The following is a 25908-nucleotide window of genomic DNA, read 5'->3' as shown; positions in this document are numbered from 1 at the left end:
TATCCCTGCGACATGTAAAAACTATTTTTATATTCATAGTAACACATTATTTTTTATTTTTTCTTGAGCTTATAAGGAAAACTGTCAGGCGATTCACTGAATTTAGCAGAGGATCTTCTTGAGGACATATCTCAGGACCTACTGGACATATTTAAGTAAGTGACCCCTCGTTGGACTCCTGTTCACCGACACTATAACCCAGTGTATTGTGTTTAGGGTGGGTGAACAGGCTAACGCTTTCCTTTAATAACCCCTGGTCGCTAGTGTCTGAATATTCATTTAAAGTAAAGTTATTTATCACTTTTTGTTCCACTAGGGGGCTTAAAGCGGCAATCACTTGATCAAATCTGTGTACACACCCAGGACAGCTTACTGGCTGGAATTTATCATTGTAGGTGTAACCCTGGGTTCACACCATGTTTTTGCAATACAGTTCCCGTATACGTTTTCAATGTGAAAACTGTATGGAACTGTACTGAAAACCGTATGCAGTGACTCTCCATTGAAAACTGTATATGCCAAAAGATGCATCAGGTTGTGTCCGTTTTGCATCCTGTACGGTTTTGTCAGTTTTTTTTCCTGTAACCAAAACTGTAGCCTACCATGGTTTTTGGTCCGGGTGAAAAACCGTATTGAAACATATACTTTTTTTTTTTTTTTTTAATATGGGAGTCAATGGGAACCGTACAGAACCGTATGTGCGTACAGTTCCATACGGTTTGCACCATACGTTTTTTGACTTAGCACAGTTTTTTCTTGGAATTTCAATCAAACAAGTGAAACTTTATTCATAATGGAATGAAAAGTTAAAAACGTATACGTTTTTTTCTTAAAAAATTGATGCAACCGGACATCATTTTTCAAACGTATAGTTTTCAACCATATATGGATTAAAAAAGTTTTGATCGTTTAGTCCGGTTCTGAGGAATACATTTTGTTTTTTTTAAATCAAAAACTTGATACGGGAACTGTATTGCAAAAACATGGTGTGAACCCAGCCTATGTGAAGCCTTTTCCTACACCTTTTTTTTGTGTGCTGATAATGTGTAGGAGCACCAAATTTATTAAATGGTCACAGAGCAATTGATAAATATTGAGCAGGTAAATATTTTCTGAAATTTCTCTCTTCACATACACCAAAAAGCTAAGCTAAGTCTGGGCTGGTGTAGTTTTAGAGACTTTTCAGTGGCATTGCACCTTTTCACAAAAAGGCGCAGTTCATAAAACCCATCCATATCATGTGTATTGCCAAAATCTGTGGATTGCAACTCAAAATCAGCAGAAATGTGTAAACCAAAAGGCGCAAATAAACCCTGCTTCCGCCTTTTTTTGCGCCTTTGTAGACATAAAAAACAGTCTAAAGGAACTGTGTTCCACAGCAAATGGACAGCCCTTATGGTGACAGTCACAACACCAATGTGCCCCTGAGACTCACCCTCTGCTCACATGCAAAAAACAAAACAAAAACACATTGCTTATTTGCTGCCCCACCTCTGGTAAATTTAACAAGATATTCTGCATGAGCGACTTTCCCCAACATAATACTGTGCCAGTTTTTAGAACCATATTCCAGTTAGAGAAGCGTGTATAAAGCATAAATGGTCACGGTGACCTGTAAAGAGTATTGCTTTCTTAAAGGGGTACTCCAGGCCAAAACTTTTTTTATATATCAATTGGCTCCGGAAAGTTAAACAGATTTGTAAATTACTTCTATTAAAAACTCTTAATCCTTCCAATAGTTATCAGCTTCTGAAGTTTTCTGTCTAACTGCTCAATGATGATGTCACGTCCCGCAACAATAATATAAAAGTACGTAATAATGGGTATCATTTTAATCGTATTGACCCTCAGAATAAAGAACACATGTCATTTTTACCATACATTGTACGGCGTGAAAACAAAACCTTCCAAAATTAGCAAAATTGCGTTTTTCGTTTTAATTTCCCCACAAAAATAGTGTTTTTTGGTTGCGCCATACGTTTTATGATATATTGAGTGATGTCATTACAAAGGACAACTGGTCGCGCAAAAAACAAGCCCTCATACTAGTCTGTGGATGAAAATATAAAAGAGTTATGATTTTTAGAAGGCGAGGAGGAAAAAATGAAAACGTAAAAATTTAATTGTCTGAGTCCTTAAGGCCAAAATGGGCTGAGTCCTTAAGGGGTTAAGTTTATTGTACCATACAGTTCTCCATTATACATATATGTAATAATCTGCTTACAAAAGTTTATTAGTGCAGTTTAAGCTGGTACTGTGGCTTAGCCCACAAATCAGTCCTGTATATTAATGTTCTATACGGTCATTCATAGGAATGATCATGCCAGGCTTTTCTTCTTTTTCAGGTCTGTGCCCTCCAGCACCTCCATGTTGGCCACTTGCACCAGTGGTTGGGCTGGATACTCAACTAACTTAATACATTAAGTATTCGTTAAAAGTAGTCAACATTTATATAGATTTTATCTCAAAGTTGTTCATAAGAAGAGTTTTTTTTGCTTCTTTATATTGCCTATATTACTATTAAATGAAATCTATCATGTACTTCATGCTACCCTTGCCACAGCCTTGCCTGATTTTAATGGTGTGAATATGGTAAAGTTTTTCTGAACTTAAAATACGGAGGACTCATAAGCTGCTGGCTCCTCTGCCCACTCTCTGTCAATTCTTAGTGACCAGAAGAAGCTGTCAATCGACAATGGGCGGGCAGAGGAGCCCACACCTCATATATATGAAAGACTCCAGGCTCACCGTGCTCTACAAATCAGACAAGGTTTAGCCAAACTACCCTATCCAGATGCATATAAAAACACATGAAATCAGTGTAGCTATCACTATAGCTGCTTCAACACACTAATACACTAAAATGTATGCCACAAATTCCGATATCAGGGACAATAGTTGCAGGAGACTGAATGATTTCAAGCTATCTGTATTAAGGAACATGTGTATTATCAAAAGAATGCAGATGTCAAGCTCTCGGTGTTAATTCCCGATATATTAGCAGAACACACAAAAATAACAATACTGCTTCTTCATAGCATACCATCATCTGGGCGCCAGCCCTGCTTGGTCTGGGCACATGAGGTATGCATGTCAGCAGAGGGGGAACTTGTCTACTAGTCTAAATGGATGTCATATAGTGAACAGCCTGGAAATAAATCATGAAGGGAATGTACATTATAATATATATATATTTATATATATATTACCGTATTTTTCGCCGTATAAGACGCACTTTTTCTTCCCCAAAACTGGGGGGGGGGGAAGTTGGTGCGTCTTATAAGGCAAATACACACCTATCGCGGCGGTCCCTGCGGCCATCAACGGCCGGGACCCGCGGCTAATACAGGACATCACCGATCGCGGTGATGCCCTGTATTAACCCTGCAGACGCGGCGATCAAAGCTGACCGCCGCGTCTGAAGGGAAAGTGACACAAACCTGGCATGGCCGGCGCTCTCCGTCGTCATCACGCCGTCGCGCACACCGTTCCGTCATCCAATAGGAGCGGCGTGCGTAGCGACGTCATGGCGGCGACTGAGAGCGAGGATACCGGGCAGCAGAGACATTCCAGAGCGACGGGGACACAGCGATGGAGGGCGGCATCCAGGGCAGTGGTGACGGGTCCGGAGCGGCTGGGACACGTGAGTATTACCTCCTATACCAGTGGTCTTCAACCTGCGGACCTCCAGATATTGCAAAACTACAACTCCCAGCATGCCCGGACAGCCGTTGGCTGTCCGGGCATGCTGGGAGTTGTCGTTTTGCAACAACTGAAGGTCCGCAGGTTGAAGTTCACTGTCCTATACTTTACATTGTATTTGATTCAGAATCTTTATTTTCTAGATTTTTCCTATAAAATTAGGTGCGTCTTATATGCCGGAGCATCTTAAATGACGAAAAATACGGTATATATATATATATATATATATATATATATATATATATATATATACATACACACACTGTTTTTCTTGCTGTTACAGGCCACAAGATCATAAGAATATAACGTTCTCTAATAAATTGGAACAATACACATTCTTAACTATTTTACTTCTCTACATTGGACTATTCTAAGCTCTTCAAGCAATAAGAGCAATTCCTGCTCAATATAAGCTTTACTCTATTAGTAATAAAAGAGACAAACTACACTACAATGCTGTCTTAATGATATGGGCATTTCTTCCAACTCAGCGACTCTTGAAGGGATCCTCCCAGAATAAAGGTCACATCCAGACTATACAAGCAGGGGAATCCAATTCTTAAAAGTTGTAGCGTTTTTAACACTGTACAACACAGACAGAGCTTTATAGTTTACTTGTTTGACTCATAAAACATTGCAGAAGACAAAGCTCAGTGTTACAACATATTTTCCTTCTGGCAAAACACAGTAAAAAGATCCAGTACACATTTCTTGGTGCATTATGAAAAGTGTTTGGAAATTGGCAGAGTTCAGCAGTTCTCCAATATCTCAAGCTGCTGTGGTGTATGATCCAAGAATGACATCAAACCCCATCCTACCCCCCCTTCCTCTAACATGGGAGGGGTCTTCTGACTTTTTCCAACAACAATAAAACCCATCCCCACACACAGCTTCCCCCTACTCTCTCATGAACACATTTTTCATGTCATCTTTTCAGGGGATTTTCAGAACTGCGGTAAAACCACAGCTAAAACCAGGAGTGGAAGAGAAAAACTATAATGGAAAGATTTGCACCTTTTTCTGTCTTTTGGCCTCACTTCTGATTCTGGCTAAAATAAAATAACGTGAACCCAGCTGAACATATCCTGAAAAGCATCCACAAAAATGTGGGGAAATGGTAAAGCAAACAGGCACCATGAAGGGTTAATTATTGTTACAGAAGGGGTTCTATAACTATAACCAGATGTCACGTCACAATAGAATTCATTACAAACCATGGAAAAAAGATATGTCACCGGTCTAAATAGTTTAGTGTCTTGCTATGAAGGCAAACAATCAGGCTTTCATATTAAAGGGGTACTTCACTGGCCAGCGTTCGGCACTAAATATTCTGAATGCTCTTTTTGCGCTGGTTTTGCGCTGTGGGGGTCGGCCATGCCCCTCGTTATGTCACGCCCATGCCCCCTCAATGCAGGCCTATGTGAGGGGGCTTGGTTGGTCATTGCATTGAGGGTGTGTGGTCGTGACAACACGAGGGGCGTGGCCGACCCCCACCGCACAAAACCAGCACTTGGAACATTTAGTTCTGAACGCTGGCCTGTGGAGCACCCCTTTAATGGAGTTACCTTATTGCTTTTTATGTGCTCTATGAAGTCATTTGAAGGTAGGGGGTCTCCTCATCTGATCCCACCTCTATTAGGCTGGGTCCACACTACGTTTTGTCCCATACGGGAGCGCATACGGCAGGGGCGAGCTAAAAGCTCGCGCTCCCGTATGTGACCGTATGCGCTCCCGTATGCCATTCACTTCAATGAGCCGACCGGAGTGAAACGTTCGGTCCGGTCGGCTCATTTTTGCGCCGTATGCGCTTTTACAACCGGACCTAAAACCGTGGTTGACCACAGTTTTAGGTACGGTTGTAAAAGCGCATACGGCGCAAAAATGAGCCGACCGGACCGAACGTTTCACTCCGGTCGGCTCATTGAAGTGAATGGCATACGGGAGCGCATACGGTCACATACGGGAGCGCGAGCTTTTAGCTCGCCCCTGCCGTATGCGCTCCCGTATGGGACAAAACGTAGTGTGGACCCAGCCTTAGCCAGAGCAGAGAGCTGTGACAAAGTGCATCTATCCCTCTGGAGAATTCCTGGTGACTACTGGTGTAGAACATAGTGGTCCTAGCTGTTAGGTTAACAACAACCTGATTTACATGCCATAAAATACTGATTATAGGACAACCTCTTTGAAAAGCAACTATGATAACATACAAAAAGGCATAAAATGTTAACTCTCTGTTAGGTATAAAACCTTACAATTTCATTTGAAGATTGAACACGGTAGGTTTTTATTTAAGCAAATACAAAATTCCACAGTGTAATAAAGGAAAATCTGTACTCAGTTTTTTCAGTTCAGAAACGATTATGTGGTTAGGCACAGTCTGCATTTCCAGAAACTACATCATGGATTATGTCTACCCCCAGTGTCAGGAATGTGCAGAAATCCACAAAGAGCTGCCAGGAAGCATCAGGGTGAAGGTATTTTACTACTACTCAGTCACTTACTTTATTTATTCCTGTATCCTTCTCTGGTGCAGGTGGAAAAGTGCAAGGTGGACGACCATGCTGAATGTGAAACTTCAACAACAGATTGGGATTCAGAGGCACCCAGGGAACAGACAGAGAGGACGGTTCTTTAGGAGCATTGCAGTGGGCCTCATGCAGGTTATAGGCTCCTCTTATGTTATCCGGGGTATTTTTATACAAGTAGACAGAGGAGTCTCCAGACACATGGCTCAAGAGATAGGATCCATCCTGTAGACTGCATTAAAAAAAAAAGTTTAGAGGACATAAATGTAGACGCCTTTTTACAGCTTACAAAATGGTTATTTTGCAGGTTAATAATAGTAAACACAGTATAAGTGGCAGTGCTGGATCTCCAAACATCCACTACTCTGATCTCATTAAGTAGACGTGCTGGTAGAATGCACATCTGACTCGGCTGCCAATGACAGAAAGGTAGCTGCCAGGACCCAGTGCTCGATCTCAAAGTATACATTTCTCCTGTTTTTCTTGCTGTTCTTTGTATGTTGTTATCTACGTAATATACACGTGGACTGAATCATTCATAAATGTCATGCCAGCTTTTTCTCTATAGTAGGTGCTTGAGCTCGATATGGATAATCCTCCTGAATGAGGAGTCATTATTTTTAATCAATTTCATTTTTTATTAACCTTTAACAAAAAAGAAAACATAGAACAATATACACATACAGAACCCCTCCTCCACCCCCCCCCCGCCATAATTCAGACATTTAAGTATGAGTCACCATTTTCAGATAACACAGGTCTCATTCTGCTAACTACTCATTTCCTCTATGTATCTAGCTGAAATAGTTTACATTACAAACATGCAATATGATATCTTAGACAGGATCAATGAAAGTGCTCATAGAGGAGACAATGATATCCTTCTCCATTCTAAAGAAGCTAGTATTCTATGCCAACAATAAAAAGATAGCTAGAAAGCTTACAGGGCCTTTAAATGTATATGTGAAGCCATCCCAATCTGATACTTACCCAGTCACCCACTTTAAGATATGACGAAGAGAGTTGAGGCAGTTGACAGATCTGTACAGAAATAAAACAGAAAATCATTACTCAGCAATTACCGTATTTTTCGCCGTATAAGACGCACTTTTTCTTCCTCAAAACTGGGGGGGGGGGTGAAAGTTGGTGCGTCTTATACGGCGGTCCCTGCGGCCATCAACGGCCGGGACCCGCGGATAATACAGGACATCACCGATCGCGGTGATGCCCTGTATTAACCCTTCAGACGCGGCGATCAAAGCTGACCGCGGCTGCTCAGTCGGGCTGTTCGGGACCGCCGCGGTGAAATCGCAGCGGTCCCGAACAGCTTATAGGACCTTACCTGCCTCCTCGGTGTCTGCTCCGTGCCGGGATCCCCTGCTTGGCCGGCGCTCTCCTTTGCCGTCATCCCGTCGTCACGCACGCCGTCCCGTCATCCAATAGGAGCGGAGTGCGTAGTGACGGGATGACGGCGACGGAGAGCGTGGATCCCGGGGAAGAAGATGTCCGGAGAGTCGGGGACACCACGGGGACAGCGATGGAGCGACATCCAGGGCAGCGGTGACGGGTCCGGGGACACGTGAGTATTACCTCCTATCCAGTGGTCTTCAACCTGCGGACCTCCAGATGTTGCAAAACTACAACTCCCAGCATGCCCGGACAGCCAACGGCTGTCCGGGCATGCTGGGAGTTGTAGTTTTGCAACATCTGGAGGTCCGCAGGTTGAAGATCACTGTTGGGTTCAGAATCTTTATTTTTTTAGATTTTGCGCCTATAAATTGGGTGCGTCTTATACACCGGTGCATCCTACAGGGCGAAAAATACGGTACTGTGATATTTCCTGCCTTCTCTCATCGAGACCTTAGTGCAGTTCTGCCTCACCATAGTTCTCTCATTTTTGTAAGATGTTTATTGAGATAACACTCTCAAGGACTCCTCTGTCTAGTTTTTTGTGGTGCTCAGCAGGGGTATATTACTGGGGACTCTCTGATGGCTATGGCTACCTCCTTTATATAACTTTGTGGATGCAGTTATACAAACGCTTCTACATTTTTTTTTTTTACCAGGATCCTGCTCTATGGAATAGTCCAGACATCAGAGCTATCCAGCAGAAACCAGATGGGAACTACTAAAGCAGAGGCCAAAGTGACACTTTCTTGGCTTTTGTTGGGTTACCAAGCTTATGATTATGTTTGCCATATGCATGAGATTTCCCGATGCAGACAACAAAGGGGCACCACAAGCATGGTGTGACAGAAGCCTTTTGTCCGTTTCAGTGGATTAGTAAAAGGAGGAAGTTTTCTCCCTTTTTGTTAATTTTCCAATGTTCAAGTACAGACGTTTGTATGCAACGGATGATAGCATCAGGAATACACGTCTGGGCTACTATATACAACATGTGTAGTGTCACCTGGAAGCAGAATAAAACCTACTTGAAAGTATTCATGCTTTCCTTCACATTTTCAACAGCAATTTCCTCTAGCATGAAGAATTTAGAGGTTAAAGCATCAACGTGTCCTACAAGAGAAATACAAAGAGCAGAGTTTTAACAATAATATGACATAGGATTAAATAACTTTTTGGGGGAATGGGTAATAAAAAACTTCCAATTTATACAGCCCCTACTAGACAAATAATGACAGATTTGGTTTTCAGTATCATCTCTATGATAATGACACCTAATATCAATCTGTTTTGCATGACATCACCCCCTGCACTGCACCAAAACACCACTGTCTGGGTATCCACCGTCTCTAACATCAGGTCCTCTGTACATCTGAAACACAGCAAACTTCTTGTTTTCCTATATTCAATCAACTGCTTGCTCATGTCTGCACTCAAAAACATCTACAGAACCTGCCCTTTTACTGTGGAAACAGCCATAACTTCTGTTGTTGCTCCGATTCATTCTCTTCTTCATTATTGGCCTTGTCCTCACCAAACCCTCCCCTCACTAATCTGTGAATTAAACCGCTACACTGATGCCTCTTTCCTGTGCGAGTCCCACTTGTTACCTCTTCACTTTAGAATACAGTTTAGACTTGTCCCTCTCATCCACAAAGCTCTCTACAATGCTGTATGTCCATATAGCTCTTTACTCGTCTCCGTATACCACACTACCTGGGCACTGCTTTGTACTTCTACCCTCTGAATAGTAAAGTACTGTGGAATATGTAATGCGTTGTCCTTATTTAATGGGGCACTCTTAAAAGTAATTACATTTTTTTTTAATTGTATTGTATTTAAAAATCATAATCCTTCCAGTACTTATCAGCTGCTGTATACTACAGAAGAAGTTGTGTAGTTCTTTCTAGTCTGCCCACAGTGCTCTCTGCTGCCACCTCTGTCCGTGTCAGGAACTGTTCAGAGTAGAAGCAAATCTCCATAGTGAACCTTTCCTGCTCTGAACAGTTCCTGACATGGACAGAGGTGGCAGCAGAGCTACACAACTTCCTCTAATATACAGCAGCTGATAAGTACTGAAAGGGTTACGATTTTTAAATAGAAATAACTTACAAATCAAATCTTATTGTAGTTGCTGCAGCAGACCACAGTATTCACCTTGCATCTTAATGGAGAAAGTTAAATGCCACAAATTATAGGGGTACTCCGGCGAAAATCAAAATCAAATCTTCTTGTGCCAGAAAGTGTATTTGATTTTTAATTCCACCGGAGTAGCCCTTTAATTTGTGGCATTTAACTTTCTCCATTAAGATGCAAGGTGAATTCTGTGGTCTGCTGCAGCAACTACAATAAATGAGAGGTATAAAATACAATAGCCATACTTCAACACTGTCTAAATACTGTATATAGCGCACAACCTTGACCTCTGGAGCAGGGGAGCATTACATTTTTATATTTTATTGGGTGGGGGTAAATCTATTGGCCTAGATTTGTCAATCTGCCTGAAACAAAGACTTTCTAGTTTTCCCAGGGCAACCAATCACAGAAAGATATGAAAGCAGAGCTGTGATTGGTTGCTATGATAAAACCAGAAGCAGGATGATAAATCCGGGCCAAGTGATGTAAACCTGTTGCTATAAAGAACACCACCTTTGGTCTGCACATACCCAGAATACGTAAACTGATTTATTAAAGTAAGATGTGTGGTAGCATGAATTGGATATTATATATAGTATTTTATTTTGTATTAATAACACAACTCCTCTAGATACAGATCGTAGCCTGGGAAATTAGTAGTGAAATGTCCTTTATATTTGTGTATATATATATATGTCAGTAGCCTGATATGACTTTTCCCTTCCCCATCAATTTCCTGTCATCTGGCCTTTGCTCAATCTGTGACAACACTTGAGTCATTTCTGACCGCTGGAATTCGATTAAAACCTTCCTCCATGTGCTAGCCCAAATAGAAAAAGTACTGAAGCAAGCAACAAGAAAGCCGGTATAGCAAACTTTAACACGAATATTTTTAATAACCCTAAGGGGAGAAATATACGTACTGTAAATATTCGAGTATAAGCCGACCCGAATATAAGCCGAGGCCCCTAATTTCACCCCAAAAACCCAGGAAAAGTTATTGACTCGACTATAAGCCTAGGGTGGGAAATACATCATCCCCCCATGTCATCATCCAGACCCCCGTCATCACCACCCCCCCCCCCCTTTCATCATCACCGCCTGTCAATCCCTTCATCAGTGGTCTTCAACCTGCGGACCTCCAGATGTTGCAAAACTACAACTCCCAGCATGCCCGGACAGCCATCGGCTGTCCGGGCATGCTGGGAGTTGTAGTTTTGAAACCTCTGGAGGTCCGCAGGTTGAAGACCACTGCGGCCTTCGTCATCATCCAGACCCCCCCCCCCTTTAGTTTTCTATTCATCTATGCTACAGGGACCATCCAGTGGGGAGGGTTAGTCGTTCCGGGCTGTCCTTTTTCACCGGGGGGTCCTCTTCTCCGCTCTGGGCCCAGACTAGTGACGTTGCCTTGACAACGACGCACAAGGACGTTCATGCGCAGGGAGGCCGAACATGAATGTCCCTGTGCGTCATCGTCAAGGCAACGTCACTAGTCCGGGCATGCTGGGAGTTGTAGTTTTGCATCATCTGGAGGTCCGCAGGTGGAAGACCACTGAGAGGGGATTGACAGGTGGAGAGTTCACTCGAGTATAAGCCGAGGGGGCGTGCTGAAAAACTCTGCTTATATACTCGAGTACTGTATATATGGTAATACTACTAATGCTGCACATTTCCTACAAAGGCATCATAATAGAAACCACACTTTTTTTTTAAACTGAGTTTATTGCGATGTGAATAAACAAAAAGGATCACGGACAATATACAACAGCAGTATAGAAAGTGAACAGCCCAGATAAAAGGGTGATAGCAAGATATAAAGAAATTGCATCACATCATGATCATGCATACAACCAAGTAATAAACTTATACCAACCACTAAAGTGGGAATTTGCGACACAAGTGTCTACTCAACATACAAGACAATACAAACACATACAGAAAGACAAAAAGTACACGCTTGATGGTCACTAGGAAATGGAGGGGAAAGTTTCGGTAAAGTCGTCTCTGGGGCAGTTATAAATAAAATCATGTCATCCACATACAGGTCCACGCTATCCTCCCTTGAGCCAACGTGTATCACTGCATATCAGGGGTGCTGACTGATTTAGAGAGCTAAAGGCTGAATAGCCAGCACCAAACGTAAGGGAGAGATAGGGCAGCCTTGCCGCGTACCCCAGGCAAGTGAGCAATACAGGGACAGTGCGCCGTTGACTGCCATACAGGCCCTTGGGGAACTATAAATGATAGAAATCCACTTAATGAATCTCTGACCAAAACCAATGTAAAACCTCCAAAAGTAACGGCCGCTCAAAGGCCTTGGCTGCGTCCAGAGATGCCATCACCCAATCTTTGTCTCCAGTGACTCACAGGAGTTTGAACACCTGCATTCGGTGGAAGTTGTCAGACGGCTACAGGCCCGACATTAAAGGGGTATTCCGGCCAAATTCATCTTATACCCTATTCAAAAGGGGGGCCCACTGCTGGGACCCCAATGATCTCTGTGCAGCACCCGCATTCTGTGCGGGGCTGCATCTCCAGTCTCAGAAAACTCTCTGTTTTTGGGACTGGAGACATGACGTCACACCACGCCCCCTCATGACGTCACGCCATGCCCCCTCCATTCATGTCTATGGGCAAGGGCGTGACAAAGAGGCTTCCCAGACAGAAGACGCAGCTCCACACAGAATGTGGGTGCTGCACGGAGATTGCGGGGGGGTCTCAGCCGCAGGCCGCCCCGCGATCAGACATCTTATCCTCTATCCTTTGGATAGGGGATAAAATGTACTTGGCGAGAATACCCCTTTAACCCAGATTGATCCGAGTGGACAACCTCCAAAAGTCGGGTGGCTAACATTTTGGGAAGTATCTTGTAATCTAAAATTAAGAAGGGAAATGGGGCGGCAGGATCCACAGTTCAGGGGGTCTTTATCTGGTTTCAGTATATCTACAATGCATGAATCAGGTAATCTATTTGCAGCACGAAACATCCACAGCATACAGGGTGCTAACTGTTCCCTGAACTGTTGATCTACTTCCAGTGGAAGTCCATCGAGGCCTGGCAACTTGCCTCTCACTAAGTCCCCCATGGCATTTGTCACTTCCTCCAGGGTAAAATCAGGTTCCAGTAGTGTGACACTGTCAGGAAAGTGTTGTGGAAAAGAAAGAGTCAAGAAACATCTTCATATCAGCAATCAGGTATGTCCCCGGTGAGGTGTACAGGTCAGTATAGTATCTAGCAAACCTGTCCACAATCTGAGTTTCTAGTCCGAACCGTCCCATCTGTATTACCGATCTGAAGGATCGCGGGTGAGCGAGAATTTTGGTGAATCAAACATGCAAGTAACTTACTGGATTGATTCCCCAGTTCAAAGGACATCTGCCTATTAAAATGCCTTCTGGACACTTTCTTCTGTAAGCAACGTAAGTACTGTTGCCACACTTGCAACCAATTGTCTCTGTGAGCACCTGTAGGGTCACCCACATATCTCTGTTCCAACTCAGAACACCGTACCGCAAGGTCATTCTCCTCCCGCACCATCTCCTGCTTCAAAAAGGATATAGCTGACTGTAAACACCCACACAAGGATGCCTTGGCTGTTTCACCAACTAACAATTTGTCCTCAGCATCTCTGTGATCCTGCATAAACATCTGTAATTGTATAGTTATATCCTGAGGGCAGGTAGATGGGCCCTGGAGCACCAGAGTAAGAAGTACAGTGGAGTAGTCAGATACTTTGCAAGTGACATATGCAATTGCCTTTATTTGCACTATTAATGAGGCATTCCCTATCATATAGTCTATTCTAGAGAGAGAATTATGTCCTTATGTGTGACATGAATACATGCGGGTCTGTGGGTGTAAGTGTCTGTATATATCCATCCACATCAACTCAGAGAGGAGGGCAGCTAATAGAGTTGGGGGACAACTATTTCACTGGTGTAGGACCACACCTATCCAATTGGGGGTCTAGAATGTTACTGAGGTCACCCATCCATATCAGTCTGGCATCAGGGAAGGAGGCAGAAAACACAGCTGCAAAGTAAAGAACCACTAGAGAGCCTGGGAGGGGGGGGGGGGGGGGGGGTGCATGGACTCCCATAAGTACGGTTCCTTATGTATTAAGGACGCAATAAATACATAACGTCCATCCGGGTCAACCTGAGTGTGGCGAACCTCCCATTTCAATGATTTGTGTATCAAGAAAGATAGGTAGGAGGAGCAACAGGAGTGCAGAGTCCCCTGCACCCGTGGGCGGTGAAGCCAGCAGGTGGAGTCAGGTGTATTTCTTGTAAGCAAACGATAATGGGACTGTATTTAAGAATTGTGGCATAAACCATAGAACGATGATGCGGGTAGCCCAAACCTCTCAAATTCCATAAAAGGCACTTCAAGGTGGCTACCGGATTGGTCAGTTGTAATAACAAAAAAAAAAAAAAAAGGAAAGAATAAAACAAGAGGAGGGGGGACAACCCGCCTAGAACAGTTGAGGAAGGGAACAGACCGTCGATAAAGAACACAGAAAGACAAAGACCCAACACACAAAAACCAAGCAAACAATGAATAACATCTCGATTGTGGCCAAACCGCAGACCATAGGTCTGTGGAGTAAACTGTAATGGGGGAAGACTACATGCGTCATTTTCTGTGCTTAAGCAATGAAACTCCCATTATTAACATAACTTTGAGAACAGCTAAAAGAACCTTAAGTATCCGGATCCAAATGAACCAGAGGGTATCGATGGCAATTCAAAATTGACTACTCGCTTCCCCAGCCAGGCCAAGGCTCCCCGCCAACCCACCCCCAAATCACCTTCCCACCCCCGGGACGAGGAGACCAACATTTTTTATCTCAGCTATAGAGTATTTTTTTTAAAATTATATTTAAATAATTTTTATTCTGCATTACACCTTTACAATACATTCAATTACAATATTCATATACATCCCTCCCCCCACCCCTTACCTTCCTCCCCACACCCCCCTCAGCCTAGCATCAAGACCCACAATCCTGATATTAACCATCCTCTAATTTTTCCACATAAACCAAGTTTTTTCATTCCTTCTTGATTTCTTGTCCTTATATAGGATTTCTTCATATTTTTTAACCTTATTCACAAGCCTTATCCATTCTTTTTCTAATGGTGCCTCCGGAGCCATCCCTTTTCTGAGTATCATCACCTTGGCTAATCCCATTATTTTAAGAATCACATTACCATACACTGTTGCTTTTATTCCTATTCCCTAAAATTGCGCTTCTAGCTTCCCTAGGGAGAGTAATACTAAAATCTTCTGAAATTTTTTTTGTAAACACGCTCCCAAAATTCTTTGATTGTCCAACATTCCCAGGAGACCAACATTAAAAACAATAAATCAGTCAGGAGTAAAGATACACAGTCACAAAAAAAACAAAAAAACAATGAAGAATAGGGAAGATCAAAGTAGAACGGGGAAATAGAGGAAAGGATTGTAGGATGAGAGTGGGTGAGACTGCCCGGGTAGCATAAACAGAAACAACTGGGAAAAGAAACACCAGGGAAGTAGAACAGAGAGAAAGAGAAAAGCATGAAAAGGTACATTTCCCATAATCCAGATAGGCATACAGTGTCAGGAATCTGCAGGACAGGTACCAATGTAATGTCAATAGGAAGTATGCTCCACAAGCAGCCAGTTAATGGGGGGACAAGGGCATGGGCAACAAGGGAAGAGATAGGGCCCCACAGTGAGAAGGGGGGTGACAGGGGTTCCGGATGTCCAACAGCAGCGGGGCAATGCAAAGTGCCAGGCACTGAAAAGGGAGGGATAAGGAGCAATTCTCGGTCAGGAGCAACAGGGGGAAAGTCAGTGAGGGAGGGCGAGGAGGGCGAGCAGTGCCCGGGGCCCAGCAGTAGCATCCAGAGGTACTTATAGCAGTTTTGCATTCAGGGCAGTCTCTCCCACAGCATGGAAACAGGGCGGGATCGCGGGAGGCATGGATCAAGAGCCTCTATCACTCCGGTAGGAGAATTCAGAAGGATGTGAGGCGGTATTAATTTACAACTCTGTTTAATTTTCTGACACCAGTTGATTTAAAAATAAAAATAGTTTTCCACCAGAGCACCCCTTTAACTGCCTAGAAGGTGGCCCGTTTCTTCTGCAGGTCCGGGAAGATCGATATGGGTGAGCGCCATTAAAGGTGAGCGGACCAGCCTCAGGGCAAGGTCCCGATCACTACAATTCAGCATGGGAGATAGTAAAGGCCGTGGAGGTGCCCCAGGTGGCAGTGGGCATGTGGACACGCTCCACTGCAAAGACAGGAGAAAAAAACGCCTCTGGCAAGATCTCCTTCAGCCAGCATTCTATGAAGGGACCGGGGTCCGGACCCTCAGCACGTTCCGGCAGGCCAACTATCCTGAGGTTGTTCCTCCTCAGCCAGTTCTCCAAATCGCAGGGCATTCCAGGGCCGAAACAGCATCAGGAAAAGGGTGCACACGGTCCTCCACTGTGGAGATACGATCCTCAGCGTGACGCACCCTGTCCCAGAGTTTGTGTAAATCTTGGTGTAAGAGGCTGATATCCAATTTGAAATCCCCCAGCATACAAAATAGCGAGGTTTTGCAAGTGGTGACAGTGGCAAGAAGCTGTATGAAGACCTCTTTGAGGGGGAGCTCGATGTCTGGCTCGACAGGAGAGGATTCAGCAGCCGCTTAGGCGTTGGCAGGAACTCTGTCACCGGACGTCTGTGAGGTGATGGCATCATCTTAAGATCCCGAGTGGGCAAAGGATTGCAGCTTTGCTGTGGCAGAGACGTTTCGAAAAAAGAATTGGACACATCCACATTTTATGCATAAAATAATAAAAATGAACATGACTGGATAAGAAGAATTGTCCCTTCACGGTGGCATCTTTTTATTTGGGTTCCTACTCTATTAGGTATTGTACCACATGGTGATATCACCCCCAAAACAGCAGCTGCAGGGGGTGCGACCCAGAAGCCCAACTGCAACAGGTCAACCTATAAATTGCTGCTGTACTTTCCATGTCTTTTCTTCTACAATTTTAGTATTTTTTGTTCCCTGTTTTGGCTTGGCATCAGCAGTTTGCCCTTTTGGCCTGGCACCAGTAGTTTTCCCCTTTAGCCATCAGGGCTCACTAACTGGCAGAAGATGGCATCTACTGTCTTGATTTCAATTGTTTGTGTAGCTGATAAGGTGAGCTTTTGTGATCTGCTCACTTGGTGTTAGTGCTGTGTGGCAATCATTGTTACATTTGTGCTGTACCTTTTGAAGGTATGTGTCCCAGAGGCAGAGTTGCATGACAGCAACTATGCTGTTGGGCTGATGGGTCACTTGCTCTGTGGGTGCTGTTGTTGCAGTGGCATTGTGTTAACCGCTTAACAACAATGGACGTAAATGTACGTCATGGTGCCGTCGCACATTTATGCTCCGCCATGACCGCGAGGTCCTGGCTGCTATCGCGATCGCGCGGATGTCCGCCATTCACCCCTCAGATGCTGTGATCAATACAGATCACAGCATCTGCAGCAGTGCGGTACTTTAAATGGTTGATCGGATCGCCCACAGCGCTACCGTGGGTATCCGATCATCCATAATGGCGGACAGAGGTCCCCTGACCTGCGTCCGTCCGTCTCCTGGGATCTTCTGCTCTGCTGTGAGAAAATAAAAACAGTCCAAAATTGCTGCATTTTTGTCACATTTTATAAAAAAAAAAAAAAAAATTAATAATAAATTAATAAAAAAGTAAAACCTCCTCCCATAGACTTGCATTGAGGTGACGGGGCGTGACGTCACACAGGGGCGGAGCACTGTCGTCGCGACCGAGACCCTCCAGCGCGTCCGGACAAGAAACAGGTGGGTGCTGCATGCAACATTGCAGGGGTCCCCAGCGGCGGGACTCCCGCGATCAGACATCTTATCCCCTATCCAAAGGATAGGGTGGGAGTACCCCTTTAAGGGGTTTTCCGATTACAAATTTTTTTTTGCCAGTAAGCAGTGATTGGAAGGAGAAATAAAAAAAAATAAAAAAAACAACCCAAAGGCATTACCTGCTTCTCTGCTCGCTCCTGGTCCACTGTGTACAGTGCTCTGCCAGGAACTCCAGAGAAAAGGCAACAGTTTACTGGATATAGAGGCCAATAACTGGACTAAGCAGTCATGGGCAAGAGGAAGTGACCGCAGGGGTCAGTGAATAGCCACAGTGCCCTATGCAGAGTATACGTTGACATCATCAGGGCCTTTCCTCCTGATACTCTGGAGCAGCAGAAGGTCCAGGACCAGAAGTGAGGGGATATTTTATTTCTTTGTATTTCTACTCCAAAATCTATCCCCCTAGCCAAGTTTTGAGTATTGTAAAACCCGCTTTAAATGAGCTCACAATGATCTGGAAAATGTGCTTATACAGTTCGAACAAAAAGTATATCGTGCAGCAACAGATCAATGTAGATGTATGGTTCATGCTTTTTTCTACAGTATCTCTCATAAATGAGTACACCTAACATTTTTGTAAATATTTCATTATATCTTTGCATGTGATTGAAGAAATTACACTCTGCTACAATGTAAAGTAGTGAGTGCACAGCCTGTATAAGTGTTGTCCCCCCCTCAAAATAACTCAACACACAGCCATTAAAGGGGTATTCCAGGATTTTTTTTTATCTGACTATGCTACGGGGCTGTAAAGTTAGTGTAGTTCATAATATAGTGTCTGTACCTGTGTGTGACGGTTTTCTCACAATTCTTCTGTGATTTTCACTCCAATATTTATTTTTAACAGCATACAAAATGACTGCTGTCCCAGATTTTTCCCAGGTTGCAATGCGGCCGAGATCTGACGCACTAGTCAGCTGATGACAGGGAGCCTGTCTGCTTCAATGGGTGGAGGGATCGCTTGGTGGGAGAGAGATCAATCTGCAAGTAATGCAACAGCTGTAGGCACCCTGATTGAAAACCACAGGTCTTTTGAATGGATGCAACTCATTTATGTTTCAATGGGTGGGGTGGCTGATGTGTGGGAGGGAGGAAAATGAAATTATGGGATTTGCAGTCAAAAAAAGAAAACGGAAACAGGAAATACCAGTTCACAAAAAGCTAGCCACAGTGTTATGGTAATCTCACAACATAGCCATTTAGCCCGAAGAAAAGCGCAGGTCCTTCATAAGCATGTCCATTACTGCCTGCCAGGTACATACTAAAATCACCTTATGGTGGATAACCCTTTTAATGTTTAAACCTTGGCAACAAGTGTGAGTACACCCCTAAGTGGAAATGTCCAAATTGGGCCCAGTTAGCCAGTTTCCCTCCCTGTGGAAATGTGACGGGTTAGTGTTACAAGGTTTCAGGTGTAAATGGGGAGCAGGGGTCTTAAATTTGGCGTTTTTATGCTCTCACTCTAGTACTGGTCACTGGAAGTTTAACATGGTATATCATACAAAGAATTGTTGCTCTACATAAAGATGGCCTAGGCCATAAAAAGAATGCAAAGACCCTAAAACTGAGCTGTAGCATGTTGGCCAAGACCATACAGTGGTTTCAAAAGACAAGTTCCACTCAGAACAAGCCTTGCCATGGTCAACCAAAGAAGTTGAGTGCACATGTTCAGTGTCATATGCAGAGGTTGTGTTTAGGAAATAGACATATAAGTGCTGCTAGCATTTCTGTAGAGGTTGAAGGGGTGGGGGTCAGTCTGTCAGTGCTCAGACTATAGGACGTACACTGCATCAAATTGGTCTGCATTCATCCCAGAAGGAAGCCTTTTCTAAAAATGACCTGTTGGGGGTGCTTGAGGACCACGTTTGGGAAACACAGGTTTAGATGGTGTCAAGTGTGTGTGACAGTAACCAGGTGTGGAATACAATAACAAGTTTGTCTTACCTACAGTCAAGCATGGCGGTGGGAGTCTCATGGTCTAGGGCTGCATGACTGCTGGCACTGGGGAGCTACAGCTCATTGAGGGAACCATTAATGTCAACATGTACTGCGACATACTGAACCAGAGTATGATACCCTCCCTTCGGAGACTGGTCATTGGGGCAGTATTCCAACATGATACTGACCCCAAACACACCACCAAGAAGACCACTGCCTTGCTAAAGAAGCTGGAGGTAGAAGTGATGGCCTGGTTAAGCATGTCTCCAGACCTAAACTCTATTAAGCATCTGCGGGGCATCCTCAAAGGAAAGGTAGGCTAGCACAAGCTCTGTGATGTCATCATTAATAAAATGTGAAGGATGTACTCACTTATGTGAGATACTGTATAATTGTGACAAGAAAATAGAAGATAAACTTTATAACATCAGATAAACTTCATATTCAGGAAGCAAATTGGTATCAGAGTTTTTAAAGCTTTAGGCAAAACCAAAATGAAAATTCTGGTTATCTGGAAGGGCAATGTTATCTGCTGTCACATAGCACTGCGGTTTTGGAGATATTAAACCAGGAGGTTGCAAAATCAAAAGTTCAAAAGATGAAAGTTTACAGGGATAACATTTACAGTGCACTTTTTTTTTAAGTTGTAGAATTTACAGTATAGTTGTGGATACTGGGGTCAGTCCTACACAGATGCCGGGATGACTGAGTGTCTTAAGGAGGGGGGAGCATCTCTGCTAGATCCATTATGACAATGCACAATTGCAGACTTCCATAATGGCTGTGAACATCAGCATCCATAATAAATGACTGCCACATCATAGGCTTTAACCCTTTACACGCGCTCACTTTCCACAGGATTACAAACAGAATGTCCTCATATTTTTTTTCTTTCATTCTGACTGTATTTTCCATGAAACCAACCAGTAATAGTGCAGCGATATATATAAAAACCACAGAACAGTAATGCCTGACTTGGTCACAGGGAGGGGCTTTACTATGACAACCACCAAACAAAACATACATTACTTTCCAGAGGAGGAAATGTAGCAATCGTACAGGATGAGTGAGTCATAGCACTTCCCTAGTGCTTGGCTTTATATGTACCTGGCCCGCAGCAGATCTTTACCTCCAACTACAACTCCAAGCATGCCCAGAACCACAGCTGGAGACCCTGGCTGGGCAACACTGAACTAGAATGATCAAAGAAATCCAAGGTCTGATGTTGGAGGGCTGAAAAAGGAGTCTTTAAATAAATAAGGCTGGGTTCACATCATGTTTTTGCCATACTGTTTTCAATGAGTTTTTCTAAAGAAATCTTATGGCAAAAAGAAAGTCCAACTGTATGCGGTTTTTTAAACCATATACTGTTTTTAAAAGTGCATACAGTTCCGTCCATTTTTATATATAAAAAAAAAATACGTTTTTGAAAATTTTGTCCATTTTTAATTGGAGGGGTGTTGGGTGGGGACTTTAGGATGCAAATGTGCATGTGCAAAGTAAAAACCGTACACTGTTTATCGTATGGAACCGTATATACATGTGCGTTTTCCATTGACATCCACGTTAAAAAAAATTATGCAGTTGCAGTACGGTTTTTAAAGCGGAGACAAAATCGTGGTCAACCATGGTTTTGAATCCGGTTTAAAAACTGTACTGCAACCGCATACGTTTTTTTTAACACGGACGTCAATGGGAAAGGCACATGTATACGGTTCCATACGGGAAACAGTATATGGTTTTTACTTTGCACATGCGCATTTGCTGCCTAAAGTCCCCACCCAAGACCCCTTCCATTAAAAATGGACAATATTTTCAAAAGCTTATTTAAAAAAAAAAAAAAAAACGGACGGAACTGTATGCACTTTTAAAAACAGTATATGGTTTAAAAAACGCATACGGTTTACTTTTTCCCATACTGTTCCATCCGTTTTTTTGCCATACCGTTTTCTTTAGAAAAACGGATTGAAAACAGTATGGCAAAAACATGATGTGAACCCAGCCCAAACTGGTTCATGGTATGGACCCCCAGGTTTATCTATTGACAAACCACGGTCACATTTTTATGCCACACCATGTGGTAACCCTTACCTAATCCCAAAGATGAAGCTGAGAAAACCATCTCAGGTGAAATGCATTTGACAACTGGGGATATAAAGCCTTAGCAGTAATGGAGCAGGAACATTTTCAGGGGGCTGAGCTGTGAAGGACTGCACAGTGCTACAAAGAGGGACACTGACTGAACCCCCATTCCTTCACACCAATACCCCCCACCCCACCTTGATCACACTGTAAGTCTCTTTTAGCAATACAGACTGACATTATGGTTAATGTTCTCCTGCCTGTGCAACACCCTAGTGATTAACTTGAAGGCGACTCCTGAACCGTTGCTTTAAAACCTACTTCAGCTTGGTGAGTCAGCATTGCTGCAGTCTAGATTTACTCTTCCCTATTTTTTGTATTGGATTGTGAAATTATATACTGTACATTTGGTTAGGAGTTTTAGAGTCATCCTTTAAAAACTGATTTCCAAAAGTGAAATCTCAGTCATTTGATTTTTGTTGTCTTCACCCTTCAATAACCCTATGGTCACAGGGAATTTTGGAAGACAAATATAAGGCATTATATAGAAGGGGAAGGACCACAGAGTTCAGGACAGTTCAATGACTGCTCTCATGAAGAATATTGTTCTCTCCCTTTTATTGCTTTTGTTTTGTCTTTCCTTGGATCAAACAGTTTCCCCTCACAAGACTGGTAATGTTCCTCTACTCTTACCCACCCTATGTCAATTATTAATAGTCCATAGACATTGCTTTATAAACCTTATAGGGGACACCGCTTTTCATTTGGCATCAGTACCATTCGTTTGTTTTATACTTCTGTTTTAATCCACAAAATATTAAGCATTGTGATGAACAATACATTGTAAAAAGAAAGGATAAGACACTCACCAACATACAGTTCACACATAGAATGTGCAAGGCTTTCAGTCCACAATCGACATAGCTCGCTCTCTGTTAGCGACTCCACACCATAGCATGACTGGTAATCCACCTTGGTGAGCACAAAAACTGGGATTTGCTAGTAGAAAATAAATAGCAATGGATTATAAGACAGATACAAGCAGAAGGGTGCACATGCATGCTGCTTTTGTGGGTGTAGCCTTGCCACTGGTGCCTGTTAACACTAAGAATGTCTGCCCAGAATTTCTACTAGGAAACTCCAGGTGGAATCCACTTTGCAGCAGCCTCCCATTGCTATCAATACTGCAGAATTTCCGACTAAAAAAAAAAAAACATGTTCATTCTTTTGGGGAAATTCCGGCGGCACTGCCGTCACAGGTTTGCATGGTCCTAGCATCGGCAAAATTCTCAAAATGTACTTTTATGCAAGTTTAGATCCTTAAACTGATCAGACTGATCCCACCAACATTACTGAAAATATACAACTGCTCTCAATACTAAAAGCCTTGTAGAGTCCTAATGCCTACCATATAAAACAATGACAGTTGCTTTTGGGTATGTTCACATTAGGTTTTTTGCTTTACATGGGAGCTGCATAAGAACAGTCTCATTATCTTGTTCTCTCCCTTTTATTGCTTTTGTTTTGCCTTTCCTAGGACCAAACAGTTTAAGTAATGGACATTTGTCAGTTTTCAACTTAAGTAACCAAGTTATATTCAGAAAGATGATTTACAATGCCTGTTCCCCTCACAAGACTGGTAATGTCCTCTACTCTACCCACCCAATGTCAATTATTAATGGTCCATAGACTTTTTAATGGGAATCCATGCCATGGTTTACACTGTCAAGTACAGTGCAGATTATTTTTCATGTCAAAAAGCAAATGTTAAATGTAGATTCAGATGTCCTGAATGTGAATTAGCCCTGCTGAATGGGGTTAATTCATGTTCAAGACCACAGCCAAATCTGTGCAACTGAAAGTGAAAATCCACAGCAGAATTTTAGGGTATGCCTTGAATTTCTACTGAAATTTCCATGGCGGATTTTACAAACAAAAAATCCACGGTGTGAACAAAGCAACGGCCCCCTTGAGAAAGGTTACGAAACGGCGTTGGGGACGGTGGAGCAGCACACGAATGGGTGAGACATTAGCACTTCAAATCCTTTATATAGAGATTGTTGACAATACTATGCACTTTATTGCTATTATGTATGTCTAGCCAGGCACTTTCTTATTATAGAATGCCATATGCCTCCATGTTAGGTAGCAGTTTGCACTTTATGTTGAGGAGGGGTAGGTAAGGTATTCTCCATGCACAGGAGTGACATTTTACTTAGTTCATTTTGAGATTGTCAGTGCTCCCGAATATCTGTGGTGTGTTATGCTCCCTGTATAGTTGCTCGGCCTATGCTCTGAGGTCCTCCAATTTTTAGTATCCAGTTGGTTTATATTTAATACAATTATAATAAAAGTTACATTTTATTCAAGTGGCATTGTGTAAACTCTTCCTTTTTTTTTTTTTTCTTTTCTTCTGTTGTTATATTGTGATATGAGTTTTCCCCTTTCAATGAAGGATCATTATAGACACCATGTAGCTAAATATGGCCATTTATTATTTTAGGTGTCAATTTGGATTTCTTTTTTGGTTTTGGTGTGAACAAAGCCTTACAGTATCTCTTTGGCAACAGAGGAAAATCTTAGTTTTATTAGTTTGTTGCAAAGACAACAGTAAGAAGAGTTTTAATAAGACAAGCAGCACATGTCTGAACCTACACTGGTCACACATAGAACATTCTCTGCAGATCCCACCAATAATCTATATACACAATAAAGGAGAAGTCCAGTTTAGAAAAATGTATCCTCTATTCAACCCCCCGCCCCATGCACGAGGAAAGCCGGAGTGTCAGGCAGGAGATTGTGGGGGTTCCCAGTGGTCAGCTCCTGCAGTCTGACACTTATTCTCTATGCCTTAGATAACCCCTTTAACTAAATATCAACAAAACCAACAATTTTGTCAGGATAAGGCCATGTGTATGGGGGTCACCAGTCTTCCTTGATGGCATGAGAAGGAAGGATCGGCCATGTTACATATCCCATTGCCTGGTCCTTTGTTCACAAATGAATTTTTCCCCACTAAAAACACATGCACATGTGGGTGAGCTGAGCACGAATGTTCATAGAGTCAGGCAGAGCTGGATAGACAAATATCTAATATGTTTTTATCTATTGTGACTGACAACAGAGAGAACACAGATTGGACAGGAAGGATTTAATCTGTCAGATGATCAGGCAGCCGCACACAACTAATATGCATGTTCTGTATAGCTTATATTGATGGGGAAATCAGATTCTTGTTAGTTAAAAAAAATTATCAAAATGCCAAAGAACCCAAGTTTACTTAAAAACAGCTCACTTTTTAGGGGAAAAATGACTAATTTTATAACAAGGAAACTTGTTCACAACTGCCACAAATATACAATGCAATAACCAATAAAATGATAGTAACCAACCAGTTTGAATGGCTTTTTAAGGGAACGTGTCTTTATAGTGTGCACATTGCTCCTAAGCAGCAACAGCATATCATCCAGACTGAACAGTTTATATGCACAGTTTTCTTCTGGTTCCACTGCATACTCTGCTGCATCCTCTTGCAAGGCCATAAGGTCACTGGGAAGCTTGTCTATAAGAATATATATACACGATTATACTGATTTACATTAACTATTCAATGCAAGACAAGGGCAAATTGAGAAAAACATTTGACATGTCAGAAATATGCTAAAAGTTTTAATAAGTAGGTGTCTCAGTGGTAAGACACCATTGAATAGGAGAACGAGCAGGAAGAAATGTGTGGTAGCGCTCTTCACTCTTCAGCTTGCAGCTATCTTCATCCTGCGGCCCCATTATAAGTCTATGGGGCCGTCCAGACAAGCTAGACTAAGATCAATGCAAGCCTTAATGGGGATATCAGCAAACCCCTACTTATCAAAAGCTTTTGACCTGTCTCTGTGACAAGTCACAAGTTATTGTAACGCTAGGTTCGCACTGCGGAATCTCCGGGCAGAAAATAAGACTGCAATTAGACTAGTCTCCAATAGACTGCAAGCGTTCCGCTAATATTTCTGCCTGAAGAATGAGCAACGCCATTCTTCAGGCAGAAATTTCCAAGCGGATTTTCCATCCACAAATTCCGCTTCACAAATTCCGAAGTGTGAATTTGTGAACGAAAACCCATTCACTACACTATACATTTTAGTAAGCAGAATTTCTGCCTGCAATTTCAAAGCGGAATTGCAGGCAGAAATTCCGTAGTGTG

The 25908-nt window shown here is 42.8% G+C and overlaps 1 protein-coding gene across 4 annotated transcripts in view; it reads right to left on the bottom strand.

Annotated features, from left to right (window-relative positions):
* ICE2 (interactor of little elongation complex ELL subunit 2) overlaps window positions 1-25908 on the bottom strand; it is a 121107-nt gene that overhangs the window by 10520 nt on the left and 84679 nt on the right. For 3 of the 4 annotated variants that reach the window (XM_056572700.1, XM_056572703.1, XM_056572702.1), the window contains 5 exons: window positions 25103-25272; window positions 22580-22709; window positions 8660-8744; window positions 7218-7268; window positions 6204-6459 (listed from right to left, as the gene is read on the bottom strand). In XM_056572700.1, the coding sequence (XP_056428675.1) occupies window positions 6204-6459; window positions 7218-7268; window positions 8660-8744; window positions 22580-22709; window positions 25103-25272 (692 nt within the window). The remainder of the gene's footprint in view (window positions 1-6203; window positions 6460-7217; window positions 7269-8659; window positions 8745-22579; window positions 22710-25102; window positions 25273-25908) is intronic. The other variant, XM_056572701.1, reaches the window with a different exon arrangement.

The sequence above is a fragment of the Hyla sarda genome, chromosome 4 (genome assembly GCF_029499605.1).
Source record: "Hyla sarda isolate aHylSar1 chromosome 4, aHylSar1.hap1, whole genome shotgun sequence".
Classification (NCBI taxonomy): Eukaryota; Metazoa; Chordata; class Amphibia; order Anura; family Hylidae; genus Hyla; species Hyla sarda.
The sequence above is the reverse complement of the archived record's forward strand: the minus strand, read 5'-3'. Positions and strand labels throughout refer to the sequence as shown.